Source organism: Schistocerca nitens, chromosome 2 (genome assembly GCF_023898315.1).
Source record: "Schistocerca nitens isolate TAMUIC-IGC-003100 chromosome 2, iqSchNite1.1, whole genome shotgun sequence".
In the NCBI taxonomy this organism is placed as follows: Eukaryota; Metazoa; Arthropoda; class Insecta; order Orthoptera; family Acrididae; genus Schistocerca; species Schistocerca nitens.
In genome coordinates, this window is record NC_064615.1 from 303,712,530 (window position 1) to 303,725,867 (window position 13,338).

A 13,338-nucleotide genomic window follows, 5' to 3' on the forward strand; every position below is an offset into this window, starting at 1 on the left:
AGACTTACCCCCAAAGGACTAACACTGAGGCTTCTTCCTCCTTCTTCTGGTTGTAATCCCACTCCTCACTAGTCCCTTTTAGTTTCAAATACAACAGTCTCTTGCATTTTTCCAACTAACCTATGACCTATACACTTCATCTGCCAATTTCCATTCGACCAGATTTCTCTCCTTCTTCAAAATCTTGCAGTTATCTGCCCATCATGTTACCTCAGAAGGTACCATCTGCCAGGCTAACTGCAAACTGCAACAGCATGCCACATTTCACCTCAAAAAGCTGTCCTATCTTCTCGTACCACAATAGTGGTGTTTCCATTCCTCTCCCTCTCCAGCTCCATAAGCAGCCACACCCTCAACCAGCACTCCTCTCCTACAAACCGAGCTTCACCTTCACCACTGCTCCCAGATCAGATCACTGGTAACTCATAATCACAAGAACCAGCCATAACATAACAGTTGTCTCAACCTCTCATCTAAGTCTCTCTCCCCTTATAAATTATACATTTATCCAAGGGCCTCACTTTCAGCCTGCACTTAATCACAATGCTTCATGGTTAAGGACCTACTTTCATTCATAAGTAATGTCAACTGGAAGTATTACTTTGTAACCTAATCCCAAAATCTTCCTAACAGAAAACTTGACATTGAACGCTGCCTTGAACAGCCCTGACTGTGATCCCAACTCGATCCACCGCCACTACCTCAAAATCGCCCATTCCAAGTATTCCTAACATCCAGCATGGCTTCACAACCCTTTCTCAGGTCCCTATAACAGGATCCTAACCTGTCCTCTGCAAAACTCCAGGCTCTTCGTTCTCTAATAACTGATGACTCCACCATTATCCTCCTGGTGGACAAGGGATCTACCACTGTGGTACATGACCAGTGGGAATATGTATGTAAAAGTATACATGTGCCTTCTGACACCTTTACATATAGCAACTGTCATCAGAAGCCCATCCTTGTGATACAAATGGACCTATAGCCCCTCCTTACAACCTCAGGTCCCTCCACAGAACTCCTTACATCTGTCTGATGCTGAATATTATCTCAACCAATTCCCACCTGACTTCAGACATATGACATCCTTCCTCCTCACCATAATCAATTTTATACTTATGAACAACTACTTTACCTTTGAGGGACAGACTTACAAACAGATCAGGGGCACGGCCAGGATGGCTCCTTCTTATGTCAACCTTTTCATGAATCCCTTGGGGACGGCTTTGAGGGGGCCCAAATGCCTTCATCCCCCGGTTTGATTTAGATACAGTGATGACGTATTTGCCGTATGGACTCACTGTGAGATTTGCTGCAACTCCCACATGTTCCCATGTTATTAGGTATCTCCATCTCTGGCAGCAACTCCTCCAGCAGTGGCTGCCACTGCTTGTCTGGCTGTCGCATGCAGTATGCATTGTTGACATGTGGCCGCTCAAACAAGATTGGACCATTTCCACCTTCTGCCTTCTGCCTCACAATGCTACCTCATAAAGGTCATCCGCCACCCTTCAGCGTTTGTTTCAGAATCAACCTTTACAAACACCACCTGCTATCCTGTAGCAAGTCTACAACACAGAAGCATGCACTGATGCTCGCAGGACAATACCTGTCACCCATCTTAACTACAGTGGCTTACTTAGGCTGCAGCCCTAGCTCCATGCTTTGTTTGGCTAGCAGCACCGTAACTATCGTGTTCTTGCCCTCTGGGCTATGCTACAATTATCATGGATTTACTACTAGACTTTTTAGGATTACTCTCTTTTGATCTATGTTTTGGTGTCAATAAACAAGTGTTACTGTTTCATTGGTTGTTTCACTGTGTAGCAGTGGTGATGACGGAACTCACTGCGCTCTCTTTGTTCAAACACTATGTTCAAAATGGATGGGTATGAACGGTGATAAACACTGCCGCCAGTGAACAGTGCTCTGAGGTTACACAGTTTAGAATCAGTGCCAAGACTTTTCTCAGTGCATCAGTGGAAATTGTACTTCAAAGCCTACTGCAACACCGATTGAAAAGCAAGTCACAGATGGAACAAATTCAGCAAGAAAACATTGCCATGTTGGGAAGAGTTTTGACAGCTTTTGTGCAATGCCAGCAGCATCCACAGCCACTCCACCTGCCTCCATTCCCACCAAACAAGAAATCAGCAGAGGGCTGGGAATCATGTAAAAATCTCTGTCACCAACATGAAGCTTTCTAGGTAAAGAACACCAACAGTGTAAACCTCTTTTCATGCCTTGGAAAAAGCTGCAAACTTATACCCTTGTACATAAACTTGGCTCTACTGACTGAACCCTCTCAGTTATCATTTGAGGAAATGTGCAATTTACTAACCACATACCATCACTGGTATGTGCATCTGATTGCATCGAGGGTGGAATTTTATCGGTGTAAAAAACAGCATAATCAGACATGCAGGACATGGGCAACAGAACTGCATGGTCTTAGTTGAAAGTGTCATTTTGTCTCTTCCAGACATAAGGAATCAAATGGTGACATAATGAATGTGACCACCATTATCCATTATGCCCCAGATAAATAAGTTAGACCACAAGCTTTACAGTTTGATGGCCTGTCACTAGAACAAGTTCTAGCTCATGTGCAGGCTTTCGAAGTTTTGCTTGCAGCAGGCCGGCAATTAGAAACTGGGAGGACATTGCATCTGTCAGCACACCGGGCAGCAGGTGCTGTGCATCAGTAGACTAGGATGATGCAGACGTAACAGCGGTGCAGCCCACGTGTAAACAGGCACCAGCCTGTGGATATGCCACAGCAGGGAAACGGTCGAGGTGTTGTCCACTTTTGTCTTGCTCAGCTTGTTAAGAAACATTCCCAGGAAGACTGCTCCCACTGTTGGACAACTTGTCACAAGTGCAAAAGTCAGGACACCTTGCAGTAGTGTACCAGTTTTCTGCAATTCATTCTTGGCAGCAGCAAGAACAGCCTATGGACATAAACTTCATCATTGACATCAGTTCCATAGCCAAAAAATTATTTATCAAAGTGCATATCATTGCTCAACCAGTACAACTGCAAGTAGACACCTGTGTTGGCACTTCACTTCTCAGTATGCGAATGTATTTGAAAACTGGTGCACCTCCCCTTCCTCCAGCGAATTGATGATTATAGTTCAATTCTTTTATCTTGGCGGTTCGTGCATGCCCGCCCAGACGCGGGAGATTGCTGCATTGCCAGTTCTACGCGCCAAGAGAAGCAGCGCCATAGTATAGTTCGCAAACTTACGTTTAGGGGGGAGCGCGCAGTTTATGAAGTAAAGCCACCACGGCTGCATTAACCCTTTCGCTGCTACAGAGACGTGCTCCCCGCATTCCGCGATGTGCGCGATTTTGTCATCATTGCACTGCTTGCCTGTGCAGACACATGGTGTTTTGACTGCTTTGACACACTTTATCATTCAATTTCACAAAAACTATTTGGCCCAAAAATTTGATTTTTACACATCTTCTTGACTGATACCTTCCCCCCAATAAATGACTTAATTTTGTTTCGAAGTTCAACGCAGTTATTGTGCAGCATTAGATGTAGTAAATCATTGCACGAAATTTGGAAGAGTTTGCAGAGGTAAAAGTCCATAGTGTATACTTTCCGTATGGTCGACTTTAGTTGCCACTAGAAATTTCAAAAAATTACATCCAAAAAAATAAAATTCATGAAGTAAGGCACTTCGATTTTGTTTTTAAATAAAGAAAATATCAAGCACTGAACAAGCCTTGAACTCAGAACCTTTCGCTTAGCAGCCATACACTTTAACTATTACACTAACGCAGCTCGTCGTTCAATACATCTCCCGGAGGACTTTAAAATATCACGCAAAATACTGACAAACACTGTTGGTATGACTATGAATTACTCACGTTTCATCAAAGTACAATAGGAAATAAACAATTACCGCTGTTCTTTGTTGCAAAAAAGGGGTTAGTGAGAGTGATACAAACACCTTTCCTTGCTATCACCTGAATTAGGAGGCTTATTGCTTGTTTGGTTTAATTAATTAATAGAATATGAAGCAATTGGTATAAAGAATGCTTTTTCCAAACTTTCTATAAAAGAAAGTCTGCTATCAAGACACTGCTTTTGTTCAATTACTTTATTTATGACTGAACATTTCTAAAACTGAAGGCAGTCGAGCTCTGGCAATGTCGTTCTCTGTTCATTGGCTGACTGTGTTTTGTGACGTCAGAGGCGCAGAACGAATCTAAATTCAGCCGCCGTCATAAATGACGCGCACTTTAGTAAACTACAACAGGCAAACCATTCCTATCAACAGTCAATTCACAATTGACGCCATGTACAAATGTTTTGCATGGCAAATAAATTCTCTGATAGTAGATAGCAGCTCAGCAGAAAATCTGTTTGCTTTGGATGTAGTCGTGTCATTACTGTTACCCTAGTATCAGATGAAGGACTGCTTCTGAAACAGTACTTCATCTGATACACTTAGAGGTGCTATGCAAGGACGGTGCAGACATCAGCTATCCTAGACTTGGTTGTGCAGTGGGGTTTTCACAGCCACATGATGCTCAAACCTCTTGCTTGCACTTGCTTTTGCAGAGCACTTCCTAATGCATCAGTTTAAAGAAGAACTCGATAAACTAACACAATAGGATGTCATTGAACTGGTTGCATCTAGTCAGTTGATGATGCCAGTAGCAGTCATCAAGAAGCCATCCAGAAAATTGCTTCTATGTGGTGACTTCAGAATGTCAGTAAATGCACAGACTCACTCTGGTTCATATCTGATACCATGTCTGGATGAATTAATGGCCAAACACACTGGAGGGAGATGTTCTCAAAAACTGACTTGGCTGAAGCCTAGTTGCAGCTTCCGCTTGATGAAGAGTTGCAACAGCTTCTTGTTTCACTGTGTAGCAGTGGTGATGATGGAACTCATCATAGAAATGGGAACTTCCAATGAGGCTTATCTCCATAATCTGCCTACACTGTTCCACACACTTCACAATGCAGGTTTAAAGTGTAACCCTGAGAGATCTCAGTACCTTCAGCCATCAATTGCATATTCGGCACATGTAATTTCGCATGAAGGCATCAAATCCATGACCACTAACGTAGAAGTGATCACAGCTTTATCTCTGCCGAAGAACATCAAGAAACTGTTATCTTTTCTTAGAAAGGTTTCCCAATACATTCATTTCAAATGCTTCAGAGGTTGCACATCCATTGGATCAACTATGAAACAAGGGTACCCCATTAGCTTGGACACAGGATTGCAAGACTACATTCCAAACTTTGAAAACTTGCCACCATTCAGTTATCTTCCAGCTTCACGAACTTTTGGTAGTGGTGGCTGATGCCTCAGACTACAGGTCTGGGGCTGTTCTGGCACATCGGTATTATGATGGGGCTGGACAACCAATATATTTTGCCACCAAGACATTGGTGGCAGCTCAAAGGTATTATTCCCAAATTGAAAAAGAGGCCTTAGCCATTGATATGCACTGTAGAAATTTCACATCTTTTCATGCAGGGAGAAGTTTCATCTGACAGTAGACCACAGGCCACTCACATTTCACTGCTCAGCCTGCATCACAGCTTCCTAATAAAACAGTTCACTGGTTGCAGCACTGGGCCCTTTTATGAAGCAGATACAGTTATGAAATTCATTTTCATACCACAGATAAACGTGCAAATGCAGACATCCTCTCTCAGCTCCTGGTGGATTGTGATCTGTTGTTCAATAAAGAAGAGACTCTATGTTTCTACCTCAATGAGGAGGTACAGCTCACAGTCGACACATTTCCCATAATGGACGAGCCAAACCATGGGTGCAGACCTCGTCTTACAGCACGTACATCACAACATCCAGCAAGGGTGTTGAGAACAGCTATAGCAGAGAAAGGCAGAGCGACTTTATCAGTATTTTACTTTTGGTTGATGGTGTTGTGCCCATGGCTACAGAACATGTATCGCCACGATAGTCATACCCCTCCCATTATAGAATGACATTCTGTGGCCCTTCCCATTCTGACCACTGCAGGATATCTTTCCTTGGTGATATTATTTTGTAGCTCTAGCACATTTGCTATCAGATCATTTCAGATAAGGGAACTGAGTTCCTCTAGGCAGTATTTTAGGTCATATTTTGTCTTTAATAACATCATCCTTATATTAAAAGTGGGGACACCATTTTATTTTTATAGAGTCTGTTAGATTCAATGGCCTAGCTTTTCATTGGAAGATTAAAAGGCTGCCACAGACGAGGGACCTGGTAACTTGATCCTCCTGAGCACCTGGTATTTTATGATGCACTGTATGTACAGAACATGTTGAGCAAATCAAGCTGTCTGCTCCTGTTTTATACAGTTTATATGTCATTGTGGTTTGATTATGTGGATCTACTCTTCTAAAATTAGGTAACAAGATAAATGCTATAGAACAACACAGTCTGTATTTTTATTGACATTCTATGGTGTCTGGTGTGATGTAAAGAATTGCAATTTCTTGAAAGTGTGTATGGTATGTAGCAGTGAGACATGGCAGAAAAATATTGCTATGACTCCTAATTGTTCTCTGAGAATGTTCCCTATGATACTTAATATGCACTGCATAATCTCTGCACCTGGAAACACATTTCTGTCAATATCATTTTTTTTTTATTTTCTGCAAAATACTATTATTAAAACTAAATTGTAAGGAACTACTGCATTGTTTTTGTGCCATTTCTTTATTTTTCTTGAAATGCAAAAAATGTCTCAGATGTTTTTCCACAAATTGGAAATGTTTCACTTTTTCCAATAAAAGCAACTTCTACAAGTAATCAAGGACAATGAAATGCAATAAAATTTCTTGTATCACATGATCAAAATGTCTCCAAATAGGATACTTCTTAAAAAGTCAATACAAATTTTTTTTAATGTCACAAATGATCCCACAGCTATAAATATTTGACATATCATTTCCTATACAGTCTCCAATACTTGTAATTTTTGTAACGCTTAATATTGTGGAATTGAATACAAACACGTATCTAAGTTTACTCGACAGTAACATTCATCTCACAGTTGTCCAGTACAGTCAACCAACATTCAAAAAGTAACCCCACGTATGACATTTTGTTATTATTCTTCGTACATAAATACTATTTATTATTCATTCTCTCAAAAACCAGAATTTTTTATTGAAAGTCCTCTGAAGCTTATATACGATATCATACCACTGTTCTAAATGTTGAACTCAATGATCTCTTCATATTTTACAGAGATAATGGTGTTTTCATAAATCACTTTTTCTTTTTTACACACAAGTCTTGTGAAGGTATTTGGTTCTTCTATGCCATTTCACAATCAACGGTTACACACACTTCCTTGGAAATCCTCATTTACCACTCATTCACAGGTAGGAGTTGTCACTATTATCCATTCACTCGATTGATCAATCCCAAAGTATTCTTCTGAACCTTGTAACCTGCATCGTTTCTCCAGTGACTGAGGTTACCTCCTACGAGCCCACCACCCCCTGACATAGAAGAGCCAGTTGCCGACAGCCGACCGCCGCATGCAGCATCACAGCTCAGTCACCTGGTAGGGGGCGTGGGCTGCCTCTCAGTAGAAGTCAGAGGACTCAAGCGTCTTGCACTGCTTGCTCAGAGTCGCGTACTGCCCATGGTTTGGTCCAAGCATTGCAGAGGCTCCGGACCCGTGCTCGTGCCCTCCGCCGCCTGCTGGCTCATGATGGGAACCGTGCTGGGACTTTTCCTCGCGGGAACTCCGGCCATCTCTATAGAGAAACACGTGCAAATAAGTTAACACTGCAACTTGATTTAGCACATGGACAATGTAGATATTTAAGCATTCTAGGCACGCTAATTTGTGGTTTTGTTACTTTACAGTGTTACCTGTTTAAAAGTTATACAAGTTATGCAAGAAATTGTTGGTGTATATACAGGAATCACCCAGCTTCTGTTCAAGGTCACAAACAAACAAAAAATGCAAGTCATTACTCAGTAGTTATACTGTGATGTAAGGAACAAACAAAAGTGTCTTTCTTTTTTGGATTCCTCTTTCCACTTATTTAACACTGCAGTATTGTAACAAAAGGAAAATTTGGAGGGGGAGACAAAGTTGAAGGGGTGGGGGTGGGGCACTAGAAAAACTTTCCTTCCCATTCTTGGGTCTGAGTGATCTGCCCTTCCTTCCCCAATCTCTCTCTTTCCTCTGCCGAGAAAGGAACTAATGATTCTGAACCCTATGATAGTTTCTTACACTTTTTTGTGTTCATCAGCAGTACTAAGAATGTTGCCAACTGGAGGTGAGTATTGGATGGCAATTCTATCTCATAATTTTATAGTATTCTCATATGTAAATCACCCATTTGTAATTTAAAAAAATTAGCTATGTGAGGAAAATGTTCGCATCCTCCTATCCTTGATTGAAGGCTGATTTTCTTATTTACAGAATTGTCCACTAGACTACAAATGTTTTATTATTTTTTTTTTTCAGTACTGATGAAGCAACATTAGTCAAACTGACTGAAATAACTGAAAAATGGTAGCCAATAAGTGAAGTAGATTGGAGAAATATCAAAAATATGTCAGAATGATTACACTGAAATAAATGCGTGACACATGGTATGCTAATAGAGATACAGAGAGAGAGAGAGAGAGAGAGAGAACACCAGTGCAGTCAAATGTTGCATTAATGCTTCAAGCACTTTAGTTGGAAGTATATACACTTTACATTTTTTGCATGTAACCAGATTTGTTTTAAAAATTTAATTTTATATTCACCTGGGAAATGTTCATTTAATTATTCACTGTAAATCACTTTCAAGACTAAAAATTACCAGGCTAGTAAATCTGACATTATTAAGACCAGAGTGTAAAGGGTAATGAGGGATGGCATTCAAATATTTGTGGAACATGTGAGTAGTAAGTGCAACTGTTAATCAACTGCATGCAAAAATCAAAGAATGATTGTAACCAGTGAACAGACTGAGAAAACTTACAAATTGTCTAATTACAAATTAAAACAAATAATAATGCTAGATTTGTAAATACATTAATGTTGCATTACACCAAACGAGAAAATAAACTTAAAAAGAAAAGCAATGACACAGAGCCATGAAGCTATGTTATAAAAAAAAAAAAAAAAAAAAAAAAAACTAAAAAAATAAAAAAAGATGAAACTTCTACATGTTTCACTAACAATTTTTTCTTTCAGCAACTGAAATGGAGTGACCTGTATATACACATTGTCATGTGCAAAGAAACAACTTTTTGCATGCTAAAGAAAGCTATATACGTTCAAATATGCAAATGGCTACTCTTATTGGTTAAGCATATGAGCCTGTTCAGCATCTCAGTTTTATGGAATAAATGTCACATGTGGGCTTTAGGAATTGGACATTGACAGATGTCTTTCCAAAGGGTGAGTGAGGTCACTGACAATCACTTTTAGCACCAGCACATAACAAGTACAACCAATTCTTAGAAGTCTTAGAGATTGTGTGCTGCCATCTTCCTCTGAGTACACTTACATCGTCTGAGAGATACCTCAGGAGATATGGAATGCATCACGTCCCATCACCTTACATGGAATTAAACATCTATCAACCCCTCTAGATGGGGCCTCAAAGAAGATGCACTGATCTGGAAGGCGTCCAATGATCGCGAAGATACAGATGACTTCCAAAAATCGCTGTTAAATTATATCTTCAAATATTCTCTTGAAAGTGACTGTGCTATAACTAATTAACTGTTGAGAGGCACTTTTTTAATTACAAGCAGTTTTTTGGCCTCTTGGACAATGATTTTCCAAATACTTCTCACAATAAATACACTACTGGCCATTAAAATTGCTACACCACGAAGATGGCGTGCTACAGATGTGAAATTTAACTGACAGGAAGAAGATGCTGTGATATGCAAATGATTAGCTTTTCAGAGCATTCACACAAGGTTGGTGCCGGTGACGACACCTACAACATGCTGACTTGAAGAAAGTTTCCAACCAATTTCTCACACACAAACAGCAGTTGACCGGCGTTGCCTGGTGAAACATTGTTGTGATGCCTCGTGTAAGGAGGAGAAATGCGTACCATCATGTTTCCGACTTTGATAAAGGTCGGATTGTAGCCTATCGCGACTGCGGTTTATCGTATCGCGACATTGCTGCTCGCATTGGTCGAGATCCAATGACTGTTAGCAAAATATGGAATTGGTGGGTTCAGGAGGGTAATACGGAACACCGTGCTGGATCCCAACGGCCTCAAATCACTAGCAGTCGAGGTGACAGGCATCTTATTCACATGGCTGTAACGGATCGTGCAGCCATGTCTCGATCCCTGAGTCAACAGATGGGGACGCTTGCAAGACAACAACCATCTGCACAAACAGTTCAACGACATTTGCAGCAGCATGGACTATCAGCTCAGAAACCATGGCTGCGGTTACCCTTGACGCTGCATCACAGACAGGAGTGCCTGTGATGGTGTGCTGAATGACGAACCTGGTGCACGAATGGCAAAACGTCATTTTTTTTGGATGAATCCAGGTTCTGTTTACAGCATCATGATGGTCGCATCCATGTTTGGTGACATCGCGGTGAACGCACATTGGAAGCGTGTATTCATCATTGCTATATTGGCGCATCACCCGGCGTGATGGTATGGGGTGCCATTGGTTACACGTCTCGGTCACCTCTTATTCGCATTAATGGCACTTTGAACTGTGGACATTACATTTCAGATGTGTTACGACCCGTGGCTCTACCCTTCATTCAGTTCCTGCAAAACCCTACACTTCAGCAGGATAATGCATGACCGCATGTTGCAGGTCCTGTACGGGTCTTTCTGGATACAGAAACTGTTCGACTGCTGCCTTGGCCAGCACATTCTCCATATCTCTCACGAATTGAAAACGTCTGGTCAATGGTGGCTGAGCAACTGGCTTGTCACAATACGCCGGTCACTACTCTTGATGAACTGTGGTATCTTGTTGAAGCTGCATGGGCAGCTGTACCTGTACACGCCATCCAAGCTCTGTTTGACTCAATGCCCAAGCGTATTAAGGCCATTATTATGGCCAGAGGTGGTTGTTCTGGGTACTGATTTCTCGAGAATCTATGCACCCAAATTGCATAAAAGTGTAATCACATGTCAGTTCTAGTATAATATATTTGTCCAATGAATACCCGTTTATCATCTGCATTTCTTCTTGGTGTAGCAATTTTAATGGCCAGTAGTGTGCAATGGCCTGGTCCTGTCAAGTAATTTCAGATAGTTTTCCACAGTCCATTATAGATGAACCACATGTAGTAATTTCAACATTGTTATAGCTGTATTTGGAAGTCATTAATGCCAAATTTGACGACTAGGGTGGGAATTTCAGCAATTGTTTTGTATACACCTCAGTTTCTCCATTGCTAAAGCCACTTTCATTGTCTTGATGAGCAATAATGTTCTTATTTTGCAGTCCAGTCCTTTGCTCTTTCTTTCATCCATTGTATGCTAATCAATAACGTCTTCTGTGTCATAGAAAACAAAGGCGACAAACTTTCTAGCACACAAAATCAGTTGCATTCTTGTTAAAGTAGTCCAAACATGGCAGAGTGATTACTTTTGCATTTTGTGGCACATATCATGAACAAAAGTGGAAACATAGCTAAATGGAGTATCTTTGTTTGCCCTGATATCACTCCTCTTCCAAACAAATGCTAACTTTTTATTCTTGTTTGCAATTTACTTCTGAAATGCAATTATCTAGTTAATATCAAAATTATTTCAGAGGATATGTTTTCCAAATTATTGCCATGCAGACAGTAATTTACATTAGAGGAATTTTTATTTTACAGATTAGCTTGACACACAAAGTTCATTGTGCCATTTGCTCTAAAAATTCTGCACTACTTTGCTCTTGGTTACAGTGAGGCAGTGGCCATTCATCCTGGTGGATGGCTGGCTGGTAGTCATACCAATGTAAAATGCTGTGCAATGGCTGTAGACCACCCTGTGGCACAACACACGGCTGAACACAACATGCCTGATTTCATTGGCTGCTTCACAACCCGGGCCTTCCGGATCCTCCCCTCCACCAACAGCATTTCTCAACTGTGCAGATGGGAGTTATCCTAACAACAAACTGTCCACTCCTGAAATGATCCTGGCCCCATTCTACGATAACCTACCATCCCCACACTCTCCACCCACAGTTTCCACCTCCTCGTCCTATCATGTCCTCCCTTTTCACTTTCTCTCATCCTATTTGTGCGCTGGGCTCTGCCAGTGTACCCACCTGTCCTTTCCCTTTCCCTGCGCTTCTCATTTTCAGCTCCTCTCTTTTTCACTGCCCAGTTTTCCCCAACTTGTGACCCTGCACCTGGCATTCTAGCCCTGCTTGCTCCAACAGACAGTGCTCTTCTCTCCCCCCTCCCCCCACCTGTATCCTGCTATCCCTTCCCCCCCTCCCTTTCCCTGCCCCATTCCAGACTGCTATTCATACGACAGTCATATTCTGGTCAGAACTACAGGTGGTAGCGGTCATGTGTGCAAGAAGTGCACTTCCTTGTGTGAATGGGTGTTTTCTTTGTTGAAGAAGACTTTGGCGAAAAGCTATAATGTATAATTGTCTTTTCATTGTGCCTGCCTGCAACCCAATGGTATCATATTTATGGTATGTAGCAATTTATCCTTTACCTAATATTGCTGCTATTTCAGTGTGGAGTTTTAATTGTTTGAATATGTGTAAGTGCTATTAATCAGATTTTATGATGTGGGCAAAATAACAGAAAAAGTGGAACAAAATTATTGCATCAAATTTTGTTTTAAGTTTGGTGATCCTCAGGATGAAAAAATTTTCAAGATTCAACCAGTGTTTGGGGATGAAGCAAAGGGTGCCACATAGATAAAGGAGTAGTAACCACTTCAAAGATGACCACTGAAAGGGTATAGATATCATGTACTTGAAGAATCAAATTTACCCTTGTGTTCTTTTGCTACAGCATGGCAACATCACTGACAGGAATGCTCCATTGTTCTAGACGGGAGGTATTGGTTCCTGGATATCTTTTGGTGTGGAGTGAATCAGTTGAAGCTTAGCAAGCCTGCAGGTCAGGTCCTGAGAGCTCATGCTCCACACATTGTGTGTAAAAGTGAAGTATTTTATGGAAAGATTATACTGAAAGCTACATCAGAGTTAAAATGCAAGTAGAATGCATATGTGTGTGAACAAAGCGAGATTTTGAAGCTCAGATTTTAATTTCATACTGAAGGAATTGTTATGTAGTGGAAAGCCAATCATGTAATAATGAATCGGCAATGGTAAATTCATACAGGCTTGTGATAGCTGAGTCAGGTAG

At 41.1% G+C, this 13,338-nt stretch overlaps 1 protein-coding gene across 2 annotated transcripts in view; it reads right to left on the reverse strand.

Annotated features, from left to right (window-relative positions):
- Positions 1 to 6,712: 6,712 nt before the first annotated feature.
- Positions 6,713 to 13,338, reverse strand: part of LOC126236067 (protein tweety) — a 951,384-nt gene continuing 944,758 nt past the window's right edge. Inside the window, exon 12 of one of the 2 annotated variants that reach the window (XM_049945120.1) lies at positions 6,713 to 7,762. In XM_049945120.1, coding sequence (XP_049801077.1) covers positions 7,588 to 7,762 — 175 coding nt within the window. In that variant the 3' untranslated portion in view covers positions 6,713 to 7,587. The remainder of the gene's footprint in view (positions 7,763 to 13,338) is intronic. The other variant, XM_049945119.1, reaches the window with a different exon arrangement.